This window comes from Callithrix jacchus, chromosome 9, assembly GCF_049354715.1.
Source record: "Callithrix jacchus isolate 240 chromosome 9, calJac240_pri, whole genome shotgun sequence".
In the NCBI taxonomy this organism is placed as follows: domain Eukaryota; kingdom Metazoa; phylum Chordata; class Mammalia; order Primates; family Cebidae; genus Callithrix; species Callithrix jacchus.
Genome location: NC_133510.1, coordinates 85,194,139 through 85,212,516, shown reverse-complemented (window position 1 = coordinate 85,212,516; position 18,378 = coordinate 85,194,139). Strand labels below are relative to the sequence as shown.

Genomic DNA, 18,378 nt, shown 5'->3' with positions numbered 1-18,378 from the left:
AAAAATACAAATTAGAACAAAGCAAACATTTTAAAATATCCATTTGTTCCAATTAGCATTTGTTGAAAAGAAGAAAGTAAAGCCCCTGTATGACAAAATAAAATTGTTAAAGAGTTGATAGTGGAAATATTCGGTGAGTCCATGAATGGGTTTAATTTAAACAGTTCATCAAGCTTTATTTTACCCATAGCTCAGAGTAGAATCTGCAAAAAATATTTTCCTTAAAGACAACCCAAAAGACAGTATTTCTGTCATTCAACATAGATAAATAAAATTGTGAAAAAAAATTCAGAAAGAATCTTCCTTGATTAGAAGTTTCTATTCTGTGGAATCCAAATGGCCAACACTCTAAAGTGAATTAAAAGACAAATTCTTACAAAATGAAATGTATATACAATAACTTTTATGTCTGGCCTTTATTAATTTCAGCTATACAGTATTTCATATATAGTGGTTCATGTTCACTGCCTATGTATAGTAATTACCATACAATTAAAAGAATGTAAACTTTATTACAGCAGCTTTGCTGAAAACATCTGTTGTACATATGTGTATATGTTTAAAAAGAGATGAAATGAATATTTAAAGTATGAAAATATAATGAGAAAAATTTTCTTACTAGTTTTATGTGAAAGAATCTTATCCTAAATATAAGTGGATCTATATTACTGTATTGAGTAAAATATTTATTATGCATTTTAAAATAACATAATTTACCTGCTCTTTCAGGTAACAAAGTCGATCCAGAAGAATCAAAGTCTCTATACAAGGAGCCAGAACAACTTTCAACTAAAATAAAAATTAGATAGGTAGGTTGGAGGTACTTAAAAAAAAAAAGACTTGCTTACTTCCTTAACACTTAAGTTTAAGAAAAGGTATCTACATAAGTTTATATAGACTCAATCTCCAGTATCCATGTACATCTTCAAAAAATGAATATTTCAGAGATCAAAAGGTTTTCTTTAATAATAGAAAAAGAATGCCCTTTAGGTGACTGTGAGGTAGACTCCAAGCAATCAGATGTGATAGAAAGCTTTTAAAGGGGTACTAAGAACGAAATTCATTAAAAGGAATGCTTGTGAAATAACTGCATTGGGACCAGTATGTGTTCAAAGGACTCTGAAACTTTTTGTACATTTATAATACTTTTTTAAGAGAAATCTACCATGTGTTCTCTTTATTACATTACTGATACCTAATATAATCCTGAAATAGGAAATGATCCCAAACAGTTTTTCTACAGTAAGGGAAAAACAACATAGATTGCTTGGCCCATAATAAAATTTAATAGGACCCTATTCAAGTCTAGCAACATATCCAATTTAATATGCTTAACTCTGAGATTTACCATATTAAAAGCTTCCAGCTCATTCATTCGAGGCTTATACTTCTCATAGTAGTTCAGTATAATTTTTTCTGGCAGCTTCAAGATAAAAAAACAACAAATTTAACAATAGTTCAAAAATAGTTTTCCTTGTCAAACATATCCTAAAGTAAAATAAACATGACATCAATTTAAAACAGCTTTAGGTGTCTGAAGAGCTCTCTCTACGGAAGTCAAGATAACTCTAAATTACTTAAAACTTTTATACTGATACAGGGTATGCAGCACATCATAATTAAAACCACCAGTAACATCCTATTAATATTGTTTAATTTCAACAACTAAAAAGGAAAGTATTTACTTTCATTTGTTATTACGCTTAGGGAACACAGGAGGAGCTCAAACATTTTTTGATTAAAATTAAATTTTACAACACTGTATCTAGAACAAGACATCGTTGAGCAAAATTCAAATGCAACAGAAACAAAATAGCATATGTCCATACTTAAGGTAGTTTCTTTTAACATTCACTTAACAAATCCATTAAAGAGCATTACTTTTTTTTTCCCCTAAAACAAATACCTACAGTATGTTGAACTCCTGTATTTAGCAGGCCTCTCTCTAGTTCAATTGTGTTTATGCTCCTCTAGGTAAGCTTTATGTTACAGGGTCAATTGTATTTATTTCTAAACTTGCTATGCCAGTTACATTATTGCCATAACATACAGATTGAATATACCTAATCCAAAACCTGAAATGCCCCCAAACCTGAAACTTTTTGAGTGTGAACATGACATTCAAAGGAAATGCTCATTGGAGCATTTCAGATTTTGGATTTTTCAGATTAGGGATGCTCAACTTATAAGTATATAAGGTAAATATTTTTTAAAAATCTGAAATCTGAAACACTCTGGTCCCAAGCATTTTAGATAAGGAATACTCAATCTATCATATAAATAAATATTACATAACAAATGAAATATGAAAGCAACAGGAAAAATTGATTCTACATATTGAATGCCTTTGTGAAAGATCTGATAAAGGAGAGTCACCTAAAGAAATTGCTGTCAATTAGATGTGGTCAGAATAAATGAAAGGCTGGATAAAATGAGTAAAAATCTGAAAGGACTTGTACTCATATTTATTTGCAAATGTTTAAATGAATTTATTATTATTTTCAAAGTCTCTATTGTTTTTATTATTGCACTAAGTTTCTTTTGAATTTAAAAAAGTATGAAGGGTAGTGGAAAGCAAGGCTTTGTCTCATTCAATTTCTTGTGAAGCCTTCCAGAAAAGCTCTCCCCTTTCGTAAGGAACCCATGCAGATGACACACTCCCCATCCTTTTTAAGTTTGCCATATTTTTTGAATCAAATGAGCTCCTGCTGGAGAAAACTTTTGCAGAAGAATATATTGGACTAAATCCAGGCCTGAACTTCAAGGCAGCAAAAACTCTCATCTCACAAAATTGTGTGTGTTCAATTATAGCCTTTAGTTCTCTCGTCTACCATCCGAAGAGCAGCAGTTGTAAGATAACTCAGAACTCATAACCTTTCCTATTTTGCTTCCTAAAAACAGGTTTCTTCAGTGTGATTTCTTGGGTGCTCCATTTTCTTTTTCTTTTTTTTTTTTTTTTGTGTCAAATTGGGAAGCACCATGCTGGTCATCAGTTGTGTTTGTTTCAAACTAGGGATTGTTGATTTTCTTCCTCAGGATACGACACTTTAGATAACTATGTTCTGTTGATTTTGTCTGAGATCTGTAACTGTGAGCATGTCCTCTTCGTATCTTTCAGAATCCCTCTTTTACCGTCATTATACTTTGTAATATGTATAGTTTAAGATTTGATATTGTCAAAGATAGTTTTGTTTCTCTTTCTCATTCTATTTGTTGCTTTTGAGTGTATTCCAGAGAGAAAAGGTGAGAACACCATTTTACTCTAATATTTTAAAAAAAGTTTGTTGTTTTGAGAGATCCAAAACTGGATATTATAGGCTATGCATTATAAGTATGTTTGAGGCAAAAAAGCCAAGGGATAACTTCAAACAGTAAAACCATATGCAAATCTGTATTAAAAAAAAAAAAAAAAAACCAAAACAAAAATGGCCTGTTCTTACAAGAGTATAAGAAGTGTACAGTTGGCCTTTTATAACTGCAGGTTCTGTACCAACAAACTTTATCATCTGCAGATCAGAAATATCCAGAAAAATAAAACAAAGTGACATCAGCAAGAACACTGACTACAGATGCCTGATGCTAGTCCCCCCATACAAGAAAGAGACAAGGCAATGAATAAACAGACGAGATTTGATTGGAATGTTGAAGGGAGAGCATTTGAGCACAGCATGGAAGTGGATGGAGATGCACCTGTGGAGACTAGAAGTCCAGGTGAGCAGCTTGGAGACACCTAGCCTCTGTAGCTCTATCTTCTCTGATTAGATGAGAATCTGCCCCAAATCGGTGGAAACTTCCTGTTACAGGGAAAAGGCAAGCAGAAGAACACTACCAGCCCCCATTGCTACCACAAACACCTACATCCTTTCTACAAGAGAATCTCATAGTCTTCACAAGCAGTGAGCCCAGTTTGGAGAGCTTCCAGGAATCCACATAGTGTGCACTCCCCACTCCCGCCTAGCCTTGTACATCAAGTTTCTACAGCACAGAGCCATCTTAAGACCAGAGTAACATCAGGAGTGCACCCTGCTCTGTAGGTCACTAACACTGTACCTCTACACCACTGGGGCTCTATCTTCATTCCCAAGCCCAAATGGGTGGCTGACTGCCACAACCTAAGCTGCATGGAGCCTGGGTCCAGGATTGGCTGTCACTCTGGTCCTATAGTAGAGAAACCAACTAACTTCCAGACACAAAAACCGTTTGACAATCCTGTCTAGTGTACACCTACCCTTGAACTGGCCAAACTGCTGCGTGCCCTCTCCTGAGGGGGATAGTCTGTGAAGCCTCCAAGCAAATGACATGCTCTGGGGCTGGGTGAAGTACTACACGCCTGCATCCAAGGAAGTACAGACAGACCTGTGGTGCCCTACACCCTGAGCCACTCAAAGGCCCAATGCACTCAATCACAGTCTGAGAAAGAACCCTGCAGGCTGCTTCTGGAGGGCAATCACCCAAGCTGGCTGAGCAGCTGTTGGCCCATGACACAGGCCTGAGAAATAGCTCTGGGGACCTTCCCAGTATACAAGCCTCCAAGCCAGCCAAGTGGCTGTGTACCTACATCCCAGGCTTGAGAAGCAGCACCCCCCAGAACAGCCCTGGATGACATGCCCCAGGTCAGCTCAACAGCCTTGCACCGCCATCCCAGGCCTTGAGAAACAGTGCTATGGGCAGCTCTTGGCGGTCACACCCCCAGGTGGTCAAGCAACTCTGTGTATAAACTCCCAGTCAGAGTAACTCCCCATAACCCCAATGCCAGCTCCAAGGTGGCTAAACCATTATATACAGGCATGCACCTCCAACCTGAGAAATGGCACAGTGAGGACACCCTTAGCCAAAGCTGCACCACCACTGTCCGGAAACTCTCTCAGCCTGGGCCACTGAAACACTCACAAATGCCATTATATGGACTGCATCAGAAGAAACTATGTGGATACTACACTACTGCATCCACCTAGGACCACAGCCAATGCACCTCACCCAACTAATATCCCAAAACCCATTCATATGAATAAACCTTTCTTTATGAAACCTACTCCATAAAATTGGATGGTATGATTTTTCCACCAAGTACACAGAAACCAATGCAGGGACACCTCAAACATGAAAAAGCAAGGAAACATGACACCTCCAAAGGAACACAATAATTCTCTAGTAGTGGAACCCAAATATAAGGAAAGATAAAAAATGCCAGAGAAATAATTAAAAAAAAATCTTAAGAAAACTTAGTACAGATTAACAAATCAATGAAACCAGAAATGAGAAATTAAAGAGAGAGATATAAAAAAGAACCAAATAGAGATTCTACAGCTGAAGAATTCAAGAAACAAAATAAAAAAATACAATTGAAAGCTTCAATAACAGACTAAGCAAGCAGAAGATTTTTTTTTTCAGATGAAAAAAACAAAAAATGTTAGTGATGAGTGCACATACAAATGAACCTAGACAATCGCTGAGTTCCTCACACTTTCATGTACTTGCAAAATTATTTAATCTTTATAGACATAAGTGAACAATGGGTTCTGCCACTTCTTAAAGATATGAAAAAAATTTTAAGTTTAAATATACAGTCTTAATTACACCAATGTCCCAATGTTCCAAGACAGATTGTAGATAATAGAATATCAACTCCTTCTCAAAGAATCAAAAATAAAAAACAAAACTCAATGCAATCTATAAGATTAATGTATGTTTAGGAAAAATCCATATTAAGTAACTAGATTCCACCATTTTCTCCCTTCTCATCTATTCTCTCTCTCAGTTACTGACAACTTTTTATAGTATAAGAGCAGAGCAAAATTTCTCATCAACTTTTTGAAAAATAAACTATTTAAAAAAGAGATACCCAAGAGCCTTGTGAATATAACACCACTGAAATTATTTACTGAGCACTAATGCTGGGTCTGCTATTACTAAGAAATTTTCTGAGGAAACACTTTGCGTTCGTATAGTATTTTAAAATAAATTCTCCAAACTGCTTCAGAATCTGTAGTGTATTTTTTCAAGTAACAGTTTATTGGAGTTATCATCATATGACATTGCTGGTATGGAAATGATTACATCTAACAGATAAAAAAGATTTAGACATAAAGAATAATGTGCCCTAATGTCATATGGTGTTACTGCTAAGAGTTAGGATCAGAACTCACATCCTATTCTTAATTCTGTTTACTATTCTAAGTCCCTATATATTCTGTTTCACAGAATGCTACTAGTCACTGTGCTCATGTGTTCATGCAAGTTTTGGCAATGCTTGTTAAACAAAGCTAACCATATTCCCAGAGCCTTTACCACATATAATAACTCTCCAGGAAGAGTATGGAGAATAGGGCAGGTGCCATAAACTCAAAGCCCTACAGGTACCAGGCAGGTAACAAAAGTGAGGAGGCAGGAAAGACGAGGACTTGGGGGCTAGAGAATGTGGCCCCATCTAGTGGGGCCCTGACCACACAGGAATGCAGTCTAATCTGCCCATGTCTTTTCAGAGAAGCTACAAATATGAGCTTTAATTTCAAATTCCCAGGTTTATGCATGCTGCATCAAATTTAAAAAACAAACAAACACTGTAGTATGAAAAAAAATATTTAGGCTAGATTAGGCTGGTCTCATTTAGAAAATCTGAAATACCATGAATCAAAATTTTACTTCCCATAGGACCTTCATTCAAAGGATCTATTACTTTCTTAGTTAGACCTCTGCAGAACAGTGTTGAAAATGTTGCCTTTGAAAGCGAGCATCCTGTCCTCCTAGACCATTATGGTTGGAGTACCTCTAAACACCAAGCATAAATTGTTCTGGGTTTACTCAAATTGAAATAGAAAGTAATACTCAACCTTTACTCTTCATGTAGAAATGGTTCTCTTCTGACAAATCTAGCCCTTGCAAATCTATATTTCTAAACAATTATGCTGGTAACTGAAGGTATGTTTACAATAAGCTTCACAATTGTATTACAAAAAAAAAACACTGTAATTGACTAGATATGAAAAAGATCCTTCAACTTTCTGAAACAATTTTAAATATATAAGTGATATGAAGGCATTTATAAGTTTAGAATTTGGGCTGAAACTAGTGACAGTTTCAAACACTATAATACTTGCAATGTAACTTTTCTAAGGTAGAAAGGCTTTTTTCCTACTCTTTCCTCTTTTCCCTTTCATTTCTGCCCTGCCTTGTAAAAATAAGTTCTGAGAACCTGATGGTTATTTACCATAGTGCCTAGCATTGTGGCACAAATGTAATAGAAACAGCATAAAAGTGTTTAATCACATAGCAAATGATTTTCTCCTCCTAGTGTCTGCTTGGTCCATATTCACTTCTTTTGACTGGTAAAATACTCAGCTTCTTTTGACTGGCAAAATAGCTACACTGATCCCGGGATCAAGTACTGAAAGCATCATATTTCCAGAGCCATGAGAAACAGATATACCTGTTACACCCAAATTAGACTCACTCCTATTTTATTTCCATGGATGAAATAAAAGCCTGGGTTCATTGGGCACCCTTGGGGGAAACTAAGAAATGTAACATTTGGAGTTATAATATAGAAATAAGAAACAACCACGAATTTCTTCCAAATGAAGTTTCAAATTAGATTTGAGTTTTAAGTCCTATTTCTTTCTTCTGGACAGCTTTGGTGGCCAAGATAGAAGTTCATTTCCTATGTTTTCAGTGATTATTCTCTTTGATGGACACAGGATTTATGGAGTCTAAAGAGAACATGCAATTCTAAAGTGTTCATGTTTGAGAGGGAACTCTGCAATGATCAGAAAGATTGAGTCCATTTTAGTATAAAAAATGAGAACTATATTAACAATGAAGCTGGCTCTACAGAATTCAGAGCTAGAGACTCACTCTACTCAATATTACTGACATGTTGAAATGCTAGATGAAACTAAAACAGAAAAAAAATCCTGGAGTTTAAAATATGTCTGACACGGTAGTATCTGGTCACCGTTTTCTGCAGTCATGGGCACCACTTTATTCCACGACATAAAGATTAACCTCAATAATGTATATACTGTCTGCTGCTTGCACTTGTCTTTCCCCTGAACATGGCAAAGCTCCAATTAGAAGGTGATATGGTTTGGCTGTATAACCACCCAAATCTCATCTTGAATTGCAGTTCCCATAATCCCCATGTATCCTGGGAGGGACCTGGTAGGAGTTAATTGAATCACAGAGGCAGTTTCCCCCATGCTATTTTCATAATAGTAAGTGCTCACGAGATCTGATGGTTTTATAAGGGCCTCCTCTGCTTGCTCAGCTCTCATTCTTCTCCTGCCTACTGCCATGTGAAGACGGATGTGTTTGTTTCCTTCTGCCATGATTGTAAGTTTTCTGAATACTCCCCAGTCCTGCAGAACTCTGAGTCAATTAAACCTCTTTCCTTCATAAATTACCCAGTCTTGGGCAGTTCTTTATAGCAGTGTAAGAACAGATGAATATAGACGGTCACTCAACAAAACCATATGCAGGTACAGCATCTTGCATATGACACAGAAATACTTTATGGTAATGCTGACATCCAAAAAAGTGAGAAACACCAAAGCAGAAATACAGATTCCCACAGAGATTCCCTTAGAGGTGGTAGCCGCCTGTGGTGGGGACATGAGTTTGTTATGTCAAAGACCAACCAAAGATTGTGTCATGGTGCCATTCCCTTCTGTTGTGTAAGAGTTGGTGGGTTGTGTCCTTGTTTCCTGCAATGTTGTAATCTGAGTTTCTGCTGGCTGAGTTGGAGAAGGTGAAGTCGCTGGATCATGGGTGATGGCATTGGAGGAGCAGAGGTAGACTCTAGACGACATGGGAATACTTGTGTTCCTGGATGGTTTAATCTCCAATGATAGGGTGACTTTCATGTCACTGAACCACCCTCTGTGCACAAAATAGCAGTACAATCCACTGTCAGTCTTGGTTGCATTTTCTATACTCAAGAAGGCATCCCTTTCAAAAGGTATGTCATTCCCTTTAATGCATCTTCTAAAAGGTGACATTAACCCAGACAGTTTCATCTGAGCATCCAAATATAGGACACATCTTTCAGCCCCAGCATACAGATGTCACCTCTCCATTATAGTTGTAAGGTAGCATGACAAGCTAACCCACTAATCTACTCATTTGTACAGTATCTGCCACAAGTAGGATGAGGCTTAAGATGGTTGCTTGAATCCTCAAGGATGGGGTTAGCCAGTTATTTAGGAGGTAGTTTTCCAGCTTCTTCTTTAGAGTGCCTCCTCATGCCTTAGCTGACCCTTCCTCCAAAGGTCTTTATAAATAAATATAACTTTCTCCAAGAATTGCATTATCTCTTTGTCACATCTTTTCATAAGAATACTTAGAGGTATATTTGAAAATCAAATTTTTCCAGTTGGCCAATCTCTTTGCTAGATTTGACCAACTTACAAAGTTGAACAGATTACAGGGAGATTATTAGTGGACTGGAACAGTACTTGTTTTCTGCTGGGTTATTTTAAAAAATTCAGCAAAGATCTTAATTTTAGTTCATACACTAGGCTTGAAAAATCATAGAGACTTTGAGAATGCTGGTGTAGGAAAGGGCTTTGAGAGAAAGAATTTCTGAAGTTGAAGACAGGTCTTCTGAAATAATACAGACAGACAAAAACAAATTAAAAAAAAATGATGAAAAAAATCTATAGGATTTATGGGACACCATTAGGGCTATCAAGCAAATGTTTGCATTATGGGTAATCCAGAAGGAAAAGCGTATAGAAAACATACTTAAGGAAATAATAGTTGTAAACTTCCCAAGTCTTGGAAGATAAATGAACATCCATGTCGAGGAAGCTCAAAGACACCAAATAGATTAAAGCCAAACAGATCCTCTCCAAGGCATATTAAAGTCAAACTATCATAAGTCAAGAACAAATAAAGAATTCTAAAATCACCAACAGAAAAACATCAAGTCACATATAAGGGAATCTCAATTAGACTAACTGGATTTTTCAGCAGAAAGCTTATTTGCCAGGAAAGTATGGCATGATATAGTCAAAGCATTGAAAGATAAAACAAAAACATTGCCAGCCAAGATCATGATACCCAGAAAAGCTATCTTTCAGAAATGTAGAAGAAATAAAATCTTTCACAGATCAAAGATAAGTAAAAACTAAGAGAATTCATCACCCTTAGACTGGACTTTAAAAGCGCTCAAATGAGTCTTACATCTGAAATGAAAAAATAACAATTGCCATTATCAAAGCATGAAATGATAAAACTTACTGGTCGAGGTGATATACAAAAGAGAAAAAGAAAGGAATCAAATTTTATCACTGCAGAAAACTACCCAATCACAAAAATAAATAAGAGGTAAGCAAGAAAAAAAAAGGATATAAAAAACAACCAGAAAACAATTAAAAATGCCAAAAGTAAGTCTTTGCCTGTCAATAATAGCCCTGAATGTAAATGGACTACATTCTCCAATTTAAACATATAAACTGGCAAAATGGATTGTTTTTTAAAGACCCAACTATATGCAGTCTGTAGGAAACTTACCTCACTTGTAAACACACTCATAGGCTTAAAGTGAAGGGATTACAAAAAGATATTCCAGCCAGGTGCTGTGGTTCATGCGTTACCTCAGCACTTTGGAAGCTAAGATCACACACTGCTCTACAGCTAGGTTTCAGAGCAAGACTCCATCTCAAAAAAAAAAAAAGAAAAGAAAAGATATTCTATGCTAATGGAAAAACTGAGCAGGAGTAGATTAGGCAAAACAGAATTTAAGCCAATAGCTATAAAGAGAGACACTATGTAATAATAAAGGGATTACATTAGCAAGAGAATATAACAATTTTAAATACAGATGCAACTTACACTGGTGTACCTAGATATATAAAACAAATATTATTAGATCCAAAGAGACAGATAGACCCCACTATAGCAATAGTTGGGGACTTCAACACCTCACTCTCAGCATTGAATAAATCATCTAGACAGAAGATCAACAACAACAAAAAAACCCATTAGATTTAAACTGCATATTAGGTGAAGCTAATAGAACAGACACTTATAGAATATTTCACCCAGCAGCTGCAGAATACACATTCTTTTCATCAGCACATAGAATATTCTCCAGGATCAACCATATGTTAGGACACAAAAAAGTCTCAAAAAATTTTAAAAATCAAAATCATACCAAGTATCTTATCTGGCCACAATGGAATACAACTAAACATCAATAAGAGGAAAATTCACACCTATGAAAAATACCTATGGAAGTTAGAAAACATGCTCCTGAATGACCAATGGGTGGGAAAAACCAACAAAACTAAGATTGGAGTTAAAAAATTCCTTAATACAATGGAAAACAGAAACATAACATGCTAAAACCTGTTGAACAAAACTAAAGCAGTACTAAGGGGTAAGTTTATAGCAATAAGTAAGTATATCAAAACTCTAGTAAGATTTCAAATAAAGAACCTAATGATACATGTCAAGTAATTAGAAAAGCAAGAACATGCCAAATTCAAAATTAGCAGAAGGAAAAAAATTAAGATCAGAGCAGAAATAAATGCAATTGAGAATTACAAAGAGAATAAAACAAAAAATTGCTGTTTTGAAAAGATAAACAAAATCTGCAAACAATTAGTGAGACAAACTAAAAAAAAAAAAAAGGCAGTAAGAACCAAAATTAAAAACTACAAAACAAAAACAGGGATGTCACAACAAATACCACAAAAACAAAGAATCATTAGAAACTACTATGAACAGCTATGCACCAAAAAATTAGAAAAGGCAGTGCAAATAGGTAAGTTCCTAGACACATATAACCTACCAGCATTGAACCAGGAAGAACCAGAAAACCTGAATAGACCAATAACAAGTAGTAAGTTTGAATCAGTGATTAATAAAAGTCTTCCAAACAAAGAAAATTCCAGGACTGGATGGCTTCACAGATGAATTCTACTAAAACTAAAAAAGAATGAATACCATTGAAACTATTGCAAATAATTAAAGTGTAGGGAATTCTTACTAACTCATTATATGAAGCCAGCATAACGCTGATACCAAAACCAGATAAGGACACAACAACAAAAACATAAAACTACAGGACAATACCTCTAACAAACATTAAACACAAAAATTATCAACAAAATACTAGCAAACTGAATCCAACAGAATATTAAAAAGATAATAACACTATGATCAAGTAAGATATATCTCAGAAATGCATGGCTGGTTCAACATACACAAATAAATGCGACACAGCACATCAATAGAATGAAGGACAAAAACTATGTTGTTATTTCAATAGATGTAGAAAAAAACATTGAATAAAATTCAATATCCCTTCATGATAAAAACTTAAAAAAACCTGGACATAGGAGAAATATACTTCAACATAATAAAGGCCACATATGACAATTCCACAGCTAACATCATACTGAAAGGGGAAAAAACTGAAATCTTTTCCTCTACGAACTTTAACAGGTAAAAAATGCCCAGTCTTACCACTCTCATGCAATATAGTATTGGAAGTTCTAATCGGGACAACTAGGCAAAAGAAAGAAATAGAGGAAATCCAAATTGGAAAGGAGAAAGTAAAATTATCCCTGTTTGCAGATGACATGATCTTATTATAGATAGAAAAACCTAAAGGTTCTACCTAGAAAATTTGTAGAATAATTTAGTAGACTTGCAGAACACAAAGTCAACATGTAAAAATTGTTGAATTTCTATACATAATTAACTAGATTAAAATAGCAGGGGGAGAAATGCCAGATATAGGTGAAAGGGAGGAAGGCAGCAAATTACACTGCCACATGTGTACCTATGCAACTATCTTGCATGTTCTTCACATGTACCCCAAAACCTAAAATGCAATAAAAAATATCAAGAAGTCAATTCCACTCACAATCGCTATAAAGGAAATAAAATATATATGAATAAATTTAACCAAGGAGGTAAAAGACCTCTACAAGGAAGACAATAAAACACTGAAGAAACTGAAGAGGATAGAAAAAAATGGAAAAACATTCCATGCTCATGGATCCAAAGAATTAATAATGTTAAAATGACCATACTACCCAAAGCAATGTACAGGTTCAATGCAATCCCTATCAAAATACCAATGACATTCTACATAGAAAAAAAATTTGTATGGAGTTATGAAAGATCCAGAATAGCCACAGTTGTCTTGAACAAAAAGAACAAAGCTGGAAGCATCACATTACTAGACTTCAAAATATTTTACAAAGCTGTTATAATCAAAACAACATGACACTGGCATGAAAACAGAAACATAGACAAATGCAATAGAATAGAGATCCCAGAAATAAATTCACATGTCTTCAGTCAACTAATGTTTGACAAAGATGTCAAAAATCTACATTGGAGAAAGAACAGTCACTTCCATAAATGTCTGGGAAAACTAGATATCTACATGCTGAGGAATTAAACTAGACACCTCACTTCTCATCCTATACAAAAATCAACTCAAAATGGATCCATGACCTAAATATAAGACCCCAAACAACAAAACTACTAGGAGAAATGCTTTAGGATATTGCTCTGGAAAAATATTTTTGAGTAAGACCTCAAAAGCACAGGCAAGTAAAGCAGAAAATAGGAAAAGAGGATTATATCAACCTAAAAAAAGCTTTTGCAAAGCAAAGAAAACAATCATCAGAGTGAATTCAACCTACAGACTAGGGGAAAAACTTTCCAAACTTTTCATCCAACTGGTAATTAATATCCAGAATATACAAGGAACTCAAATATTTCAACAGCAAAACAACAACAACAACAGCAAACCCAAAATCTAAGGAAAAAAACGGACAAATAATCTGAACTGACATTTCTCAAAAGAACACATACAAATGGCCATAAAGCATAGAAAAAAATGCTCAACATCACAAATAATCAGGGAAATGCAAATCAAAACCACAACGACGTATCATCTCACCCAATTAGAATGGCTCTAATAAAAAAGATAAAAAATAAAAAATGTTGGCAAAGATGCAGAAAAAAGGAACTCTATACACTTTTGGTGAGAATGTAAACTAGTATAGTCACTATGGAGAAGAGGCTAGAGGTTCCCGAAAGAACTATAAATAGAACTATCATAAGATCTAGCAATCCCACTGCCTGGCATTTGCCCAAAGGAAAAGAAATCAATATATCAAAGACATTGATTTGATATAGTAAACTCTGGTATCCCTATGTTTAGCACAATTTATAATAGCCAAGATATTGAATCAACCTAGGTGTTCATCAACAGATTAACAGGGACAAAGAAAATGTGGTATGTATAAACAAATATGATTCGGCCATAAAAAATAATGAAATCTTTCATTCCTGGCAACATGTGTAGAACTGCAGAACATTATGTTAAGTGAAATAAGCCAGGATCAGAACATTAAAAACATAGTATGTTCTCACTCAGATGCAGAAACTGGAAAAAAAAAAAAAAGTAGAATGTAGTATGTTCTCACTCAGATGCAAGAAACCAAAAAAAAAAAAAAAAAGTAGAATGTAGTACAGAGGACTCCGAAGGCTTGAAAGGGTAGGGGGAAGTGCATTATGAGAGCGATTTGTTAAAGAATACAAAATTATAGCTAGATGAGAGGATTAAGTTCTAGTGGTCTATATACTGTAGGATGAATATAGTTCACAATAATATACTATATAGTTTCAAATAGCTGGAAGGAGGACCCTGAATGCCCACAACACAAAGGAATAATAAATGTTTGAGATGATGGACATGCTAATCATCCTAGTCTAATCACTATACACATAATATATTACAACCTCACTATGTACATCATAAATATATACAATAATGTGTCCATTTAAAAAACATAAAAGACAAAATATATATTAAAAAAAGAAAACAATAAAAAACAATACAGTATAACAACTACTTACATTGCATTTACACTGTATTAGGTATTATTTGCAGTCTAGATATTGTCTAAAGTATACAGGAGGATATGCATAGGTTCTATGCAAATACTATGACACTAGGGACTTGAGCATCCATGGATTTGGATATCCATGGGAGTCCTGGAACCAATCCTTTGAGGATAGCAAGGAATGACTGTATTTATATGTTTTTAAGTGAAAACTTCAGGGCTTAAAGATTTGACTTCATGCTTTAATCAACTTTTTAAATTAAACTTAAATCCCAGCACTTTGGGAGGCCAAGGTGGGTGGATTATGAGGTCAGGAGATTGAGACCATCCTGGCTAGCATGGTGAAACCCCATCTCTACTAAAAATACAAAAAAATTAGCTGAATGTGGTGGTGTGCACCTGTAGTCCCAGCTACTTGGGAGGCTGAGGCAGGAGAATTATTTGAACCCAGGAGGCGGAGGTTGCAGTGAGATTGTGCCACTGCACTCCAGCCTGGGCAACAGAGTAAGACTCTGACTCAAAAAAAAAAAAAGTCTCATTAGATCACAGAGATTATAAGAAAATTTTAAAATGAAGAGAGTATCTCTCAGTATATACACACCTTAAATATAGATGTTAGAAGTATATTCATGGTCTCATGTTATAGACATGTATATTCATTATGTTAAGTGAAATAAGCCAGGATCAGAAAGTTAAACATGGTAAGTTCTCTCTCATATGTAGAAGCTGGAGAAAACGTTAATCTCATAGAAATAAAATGTAGTATAGAGGATTGCAGAAACCTGGAAGGGTAGGGTGAAGTGGGGTATACAGAGACATTAGTTAAAGAATACAAAATTATAACTAGATAAGAGGTTTAAGTTCTAGCAGTCTATAGCACTGTATATCCATGGTCATGAATACATATTCATGGTCTCATATATAGACATCATTATTGAGTATTAAAGCCAGCGTGAGCCTCTTCAACTTCCTGAAGATAAAAGGAAGGCACTGGAATGGAAGCACTGCCTGGCATAGGTCATCCTTAGGCAAGAACAGACATGCAAACTTGTAAATTGAGAGTACACACTGAATGGCAGCTGAAAGTACTGGTAATGAATGCCATTGCCCTGTACTGCTTAACTCCTAGTCTCTAGAAAAAGGAACTAGCATGAGTTAAGATGTGCAGTGGGGCCCTCGCAGGGGCTACTTAGTGGGCTCTGAGTCACCTACAGGAAGATACCCAGTCCTGAAGAGAAACTGGAGTGGGGGACAATATATAAGAAATCATGTTCAGGTGCTTGAGGTTTTTTTTTTCTTCCCACTTTCCTTGTAGTTTGGTGATAGTGATTTTAACTCTGATATTATTCTGTGCATTAGACAGTATATGTCTTAGTACCCAAAATGTTTCATATATTTGACTAGTTTCATCCAATCAGCCAGACTTTCATGAGTTAAAGTCCTGGATACAAGCATGTCTTCTTTAACTCTTCAGTAAGATTCATCATTCCTTGCTTTTTTTTTCTGCCTTTATTTCAAACTTTAATTCCTTAATCTGTTTTAGAAGTACATTTATTTTGTCTGTGACAAGCATAAATTTTTTCTTTATTTTTTCTCATAGGTTTGCTTGCCTGACGATTGCTAGTTTTGGAAAAACGCCAAACAAGCATTCTTGTACTCAAGTCTGTTAGTAAGTTATGTAAGTATGACAAACAGAAGCATGAGTTCTAGAGTTAGGAATCTGGATTGAAATCCTTCCTCCAAATTTCCTAGATTTTGGCCTAAAGAAATCCACTTAACTTCTGTCTCAATTTCTTCATCTATAAAACAATAATAATGTCACTTATTTCATAAGGCCATCCTTAGTATTCAGTAAGATAATATAAACAAATATAAAAGATAATATAAACTTTTAGCATAGTGCCTGGCATAAAGCAAAGGTTTGGTAAACATTAGTTACCTCATGATGTTCCTAAAAAATAAATACATTTTATAACAGTTTTAATTTACAGAAATTTTGAGAATAGGACAGAATTTCCATATACTCTATACTCTTTTCTTCTCTTAACATTTTACAATATGGTATGTTTGTTATAATTAGTAAACCAATATTAATACATTAGTATGAACAAAAGTCCACATTATATTCAAATTTCCTTAGTTTTTATGTAATGTCCTTTTCCAGGTCTAGAATCCCATCCAGAAAACCACATTGCAATTAGTCCTCTTGGCTTTGACGATTTTGCAGACTTGCCTTGTTTTTGCAGACCTTGACAGTTTTGAGAAGTACTGGCTGACCAGTACTTTGTAGAATGTTTTCTGTAGAATGTATTTTGTAGAATGTTTCTCCAGTGGGATATTTTTCTCATATACAGACTAGAGATAGGTTTTTGAAAGAAATACTATAGGAATAAAGCACCATATTTCTTACCTTATAACAAGAGTACATACTATCAACATGAATTATCACTGTTCACATTGATCTTGATTACCTGGCTCAGATTCTGTTTGTCAGATTCTTCACTGGAAAGTTCATCATTTTTCCTGCTTCACATACTTATGCTCTTCGGAAAAAAAGTCATTATGTACAGGCCACACTTAAAGAATGGGGAGTTTTGCTCTAACTCCTCGAGGGGGAAATATATTATATAAATTATTTGGAGCTCTTTTCCATGGGACATTTGTCTCTTCTCCTCCATGTGTTTGTTTATTCAATTTTAAAAAAATAAATCGATATAAGGGGGGTGTAGATAAGCAAAGGTAGACCACATACTATAATTTTATGGAGTATGGGTTAAATGAGTAGATGACAGATACAGTTGTTCAGAGACCCTCCCCACATCATATGTGATAAGAAGATGGGTTAGCAACTGAGATAGTTCTCACCACTTGATGGTGGGACTGAAGGTTCTTGGTTAGGACATAACTGGCTTAAGAACTAAAGTAAGTGTATGTGAAGGTGAACGCATCAGCAGATCCTGTCAAAGAAGTCAGGGAAGACAAAGTCAGTGGCAAGGAGGCTGAAGTGTTTCCTGATATTCTCAGGTTGATAGAGGAAGTTATCCAAAGATTAGTATCACTGTGATCTTCTGGAATAAACAGAGCAAAGGTGACTCAGTATGTTATTACTTTTAGGTATGATTTCATTTTGCATGTAACTGATGTTCCTAAGTTTGAAACATACAGGCTTTTTGCTTTTTAGTTTTCAAGTTTTCTATTGATAGATCCTCAAGTTCAGAGATTTCTTTCCTCAGCTGTGTCCAGACTAATAATAAGCCCATCAAAAGCATTCTTCATTTCTATAACAGTATTATTTTTCTTTGTTTTTCTTTTCTTGGAGGCAGAGTCTTGCTCTGTCATCCAGGCTGAAGTGCAGTGGCACAATCATAGCTCACTGCAGCCTCAAACTCCTGGGCTCATGCAATCCACCTGCCTCAGCTGCCCAAGTAGCTGGGAATAGAGGTGCATGCCACCACACCAGGTAATTTCTGAATTCTTTGCTGAGATGGGATCTTACCATGTTGCTCAG

At 35.3% G+C, this 18,378-nt stretch overlaps 1 protein-coding gene and 1 pseudogene across 3 annotated transcripts in view; both read right to left on the bottom strand.

The window, feature by feature from the left end:
• Positions 1 to 18,378, bottom strand: part of METTL25 (methyltransferase like 25) — a 123,206-nt gene that overhangs the window by 1,337 nt on the left and 103,491 nt on the right. For 2 of the 3 annotated variants that reach the window (XM_078338070.1, XM_002752802.5), the window contains exons 10-11: positions 1,349 to 1,423; positions 718 to 789 (exon numbers count right to left, since the gene is read on the bottom strand). In XM_078338070.1, the coding sequence (XP_078194196.1) occupies positions 718 to 789; positions 1,349 to 1,423 (147 nt within the window). Of the gene's footprint in view, positions 1 to 717; positions 790 to 1,348; positions 1,424 to 16,364; positions 17,939 to 18,378 lie in introns of those variants that run through there. The other variant, XM_009004310.5, reaches the window with a different exon arrangement.
• On the bottom strand, positions 8,418 to 9,154 carry LOC144577733 (hepatitis A virus cellular receptor 1-like; annotated as a pseudogene).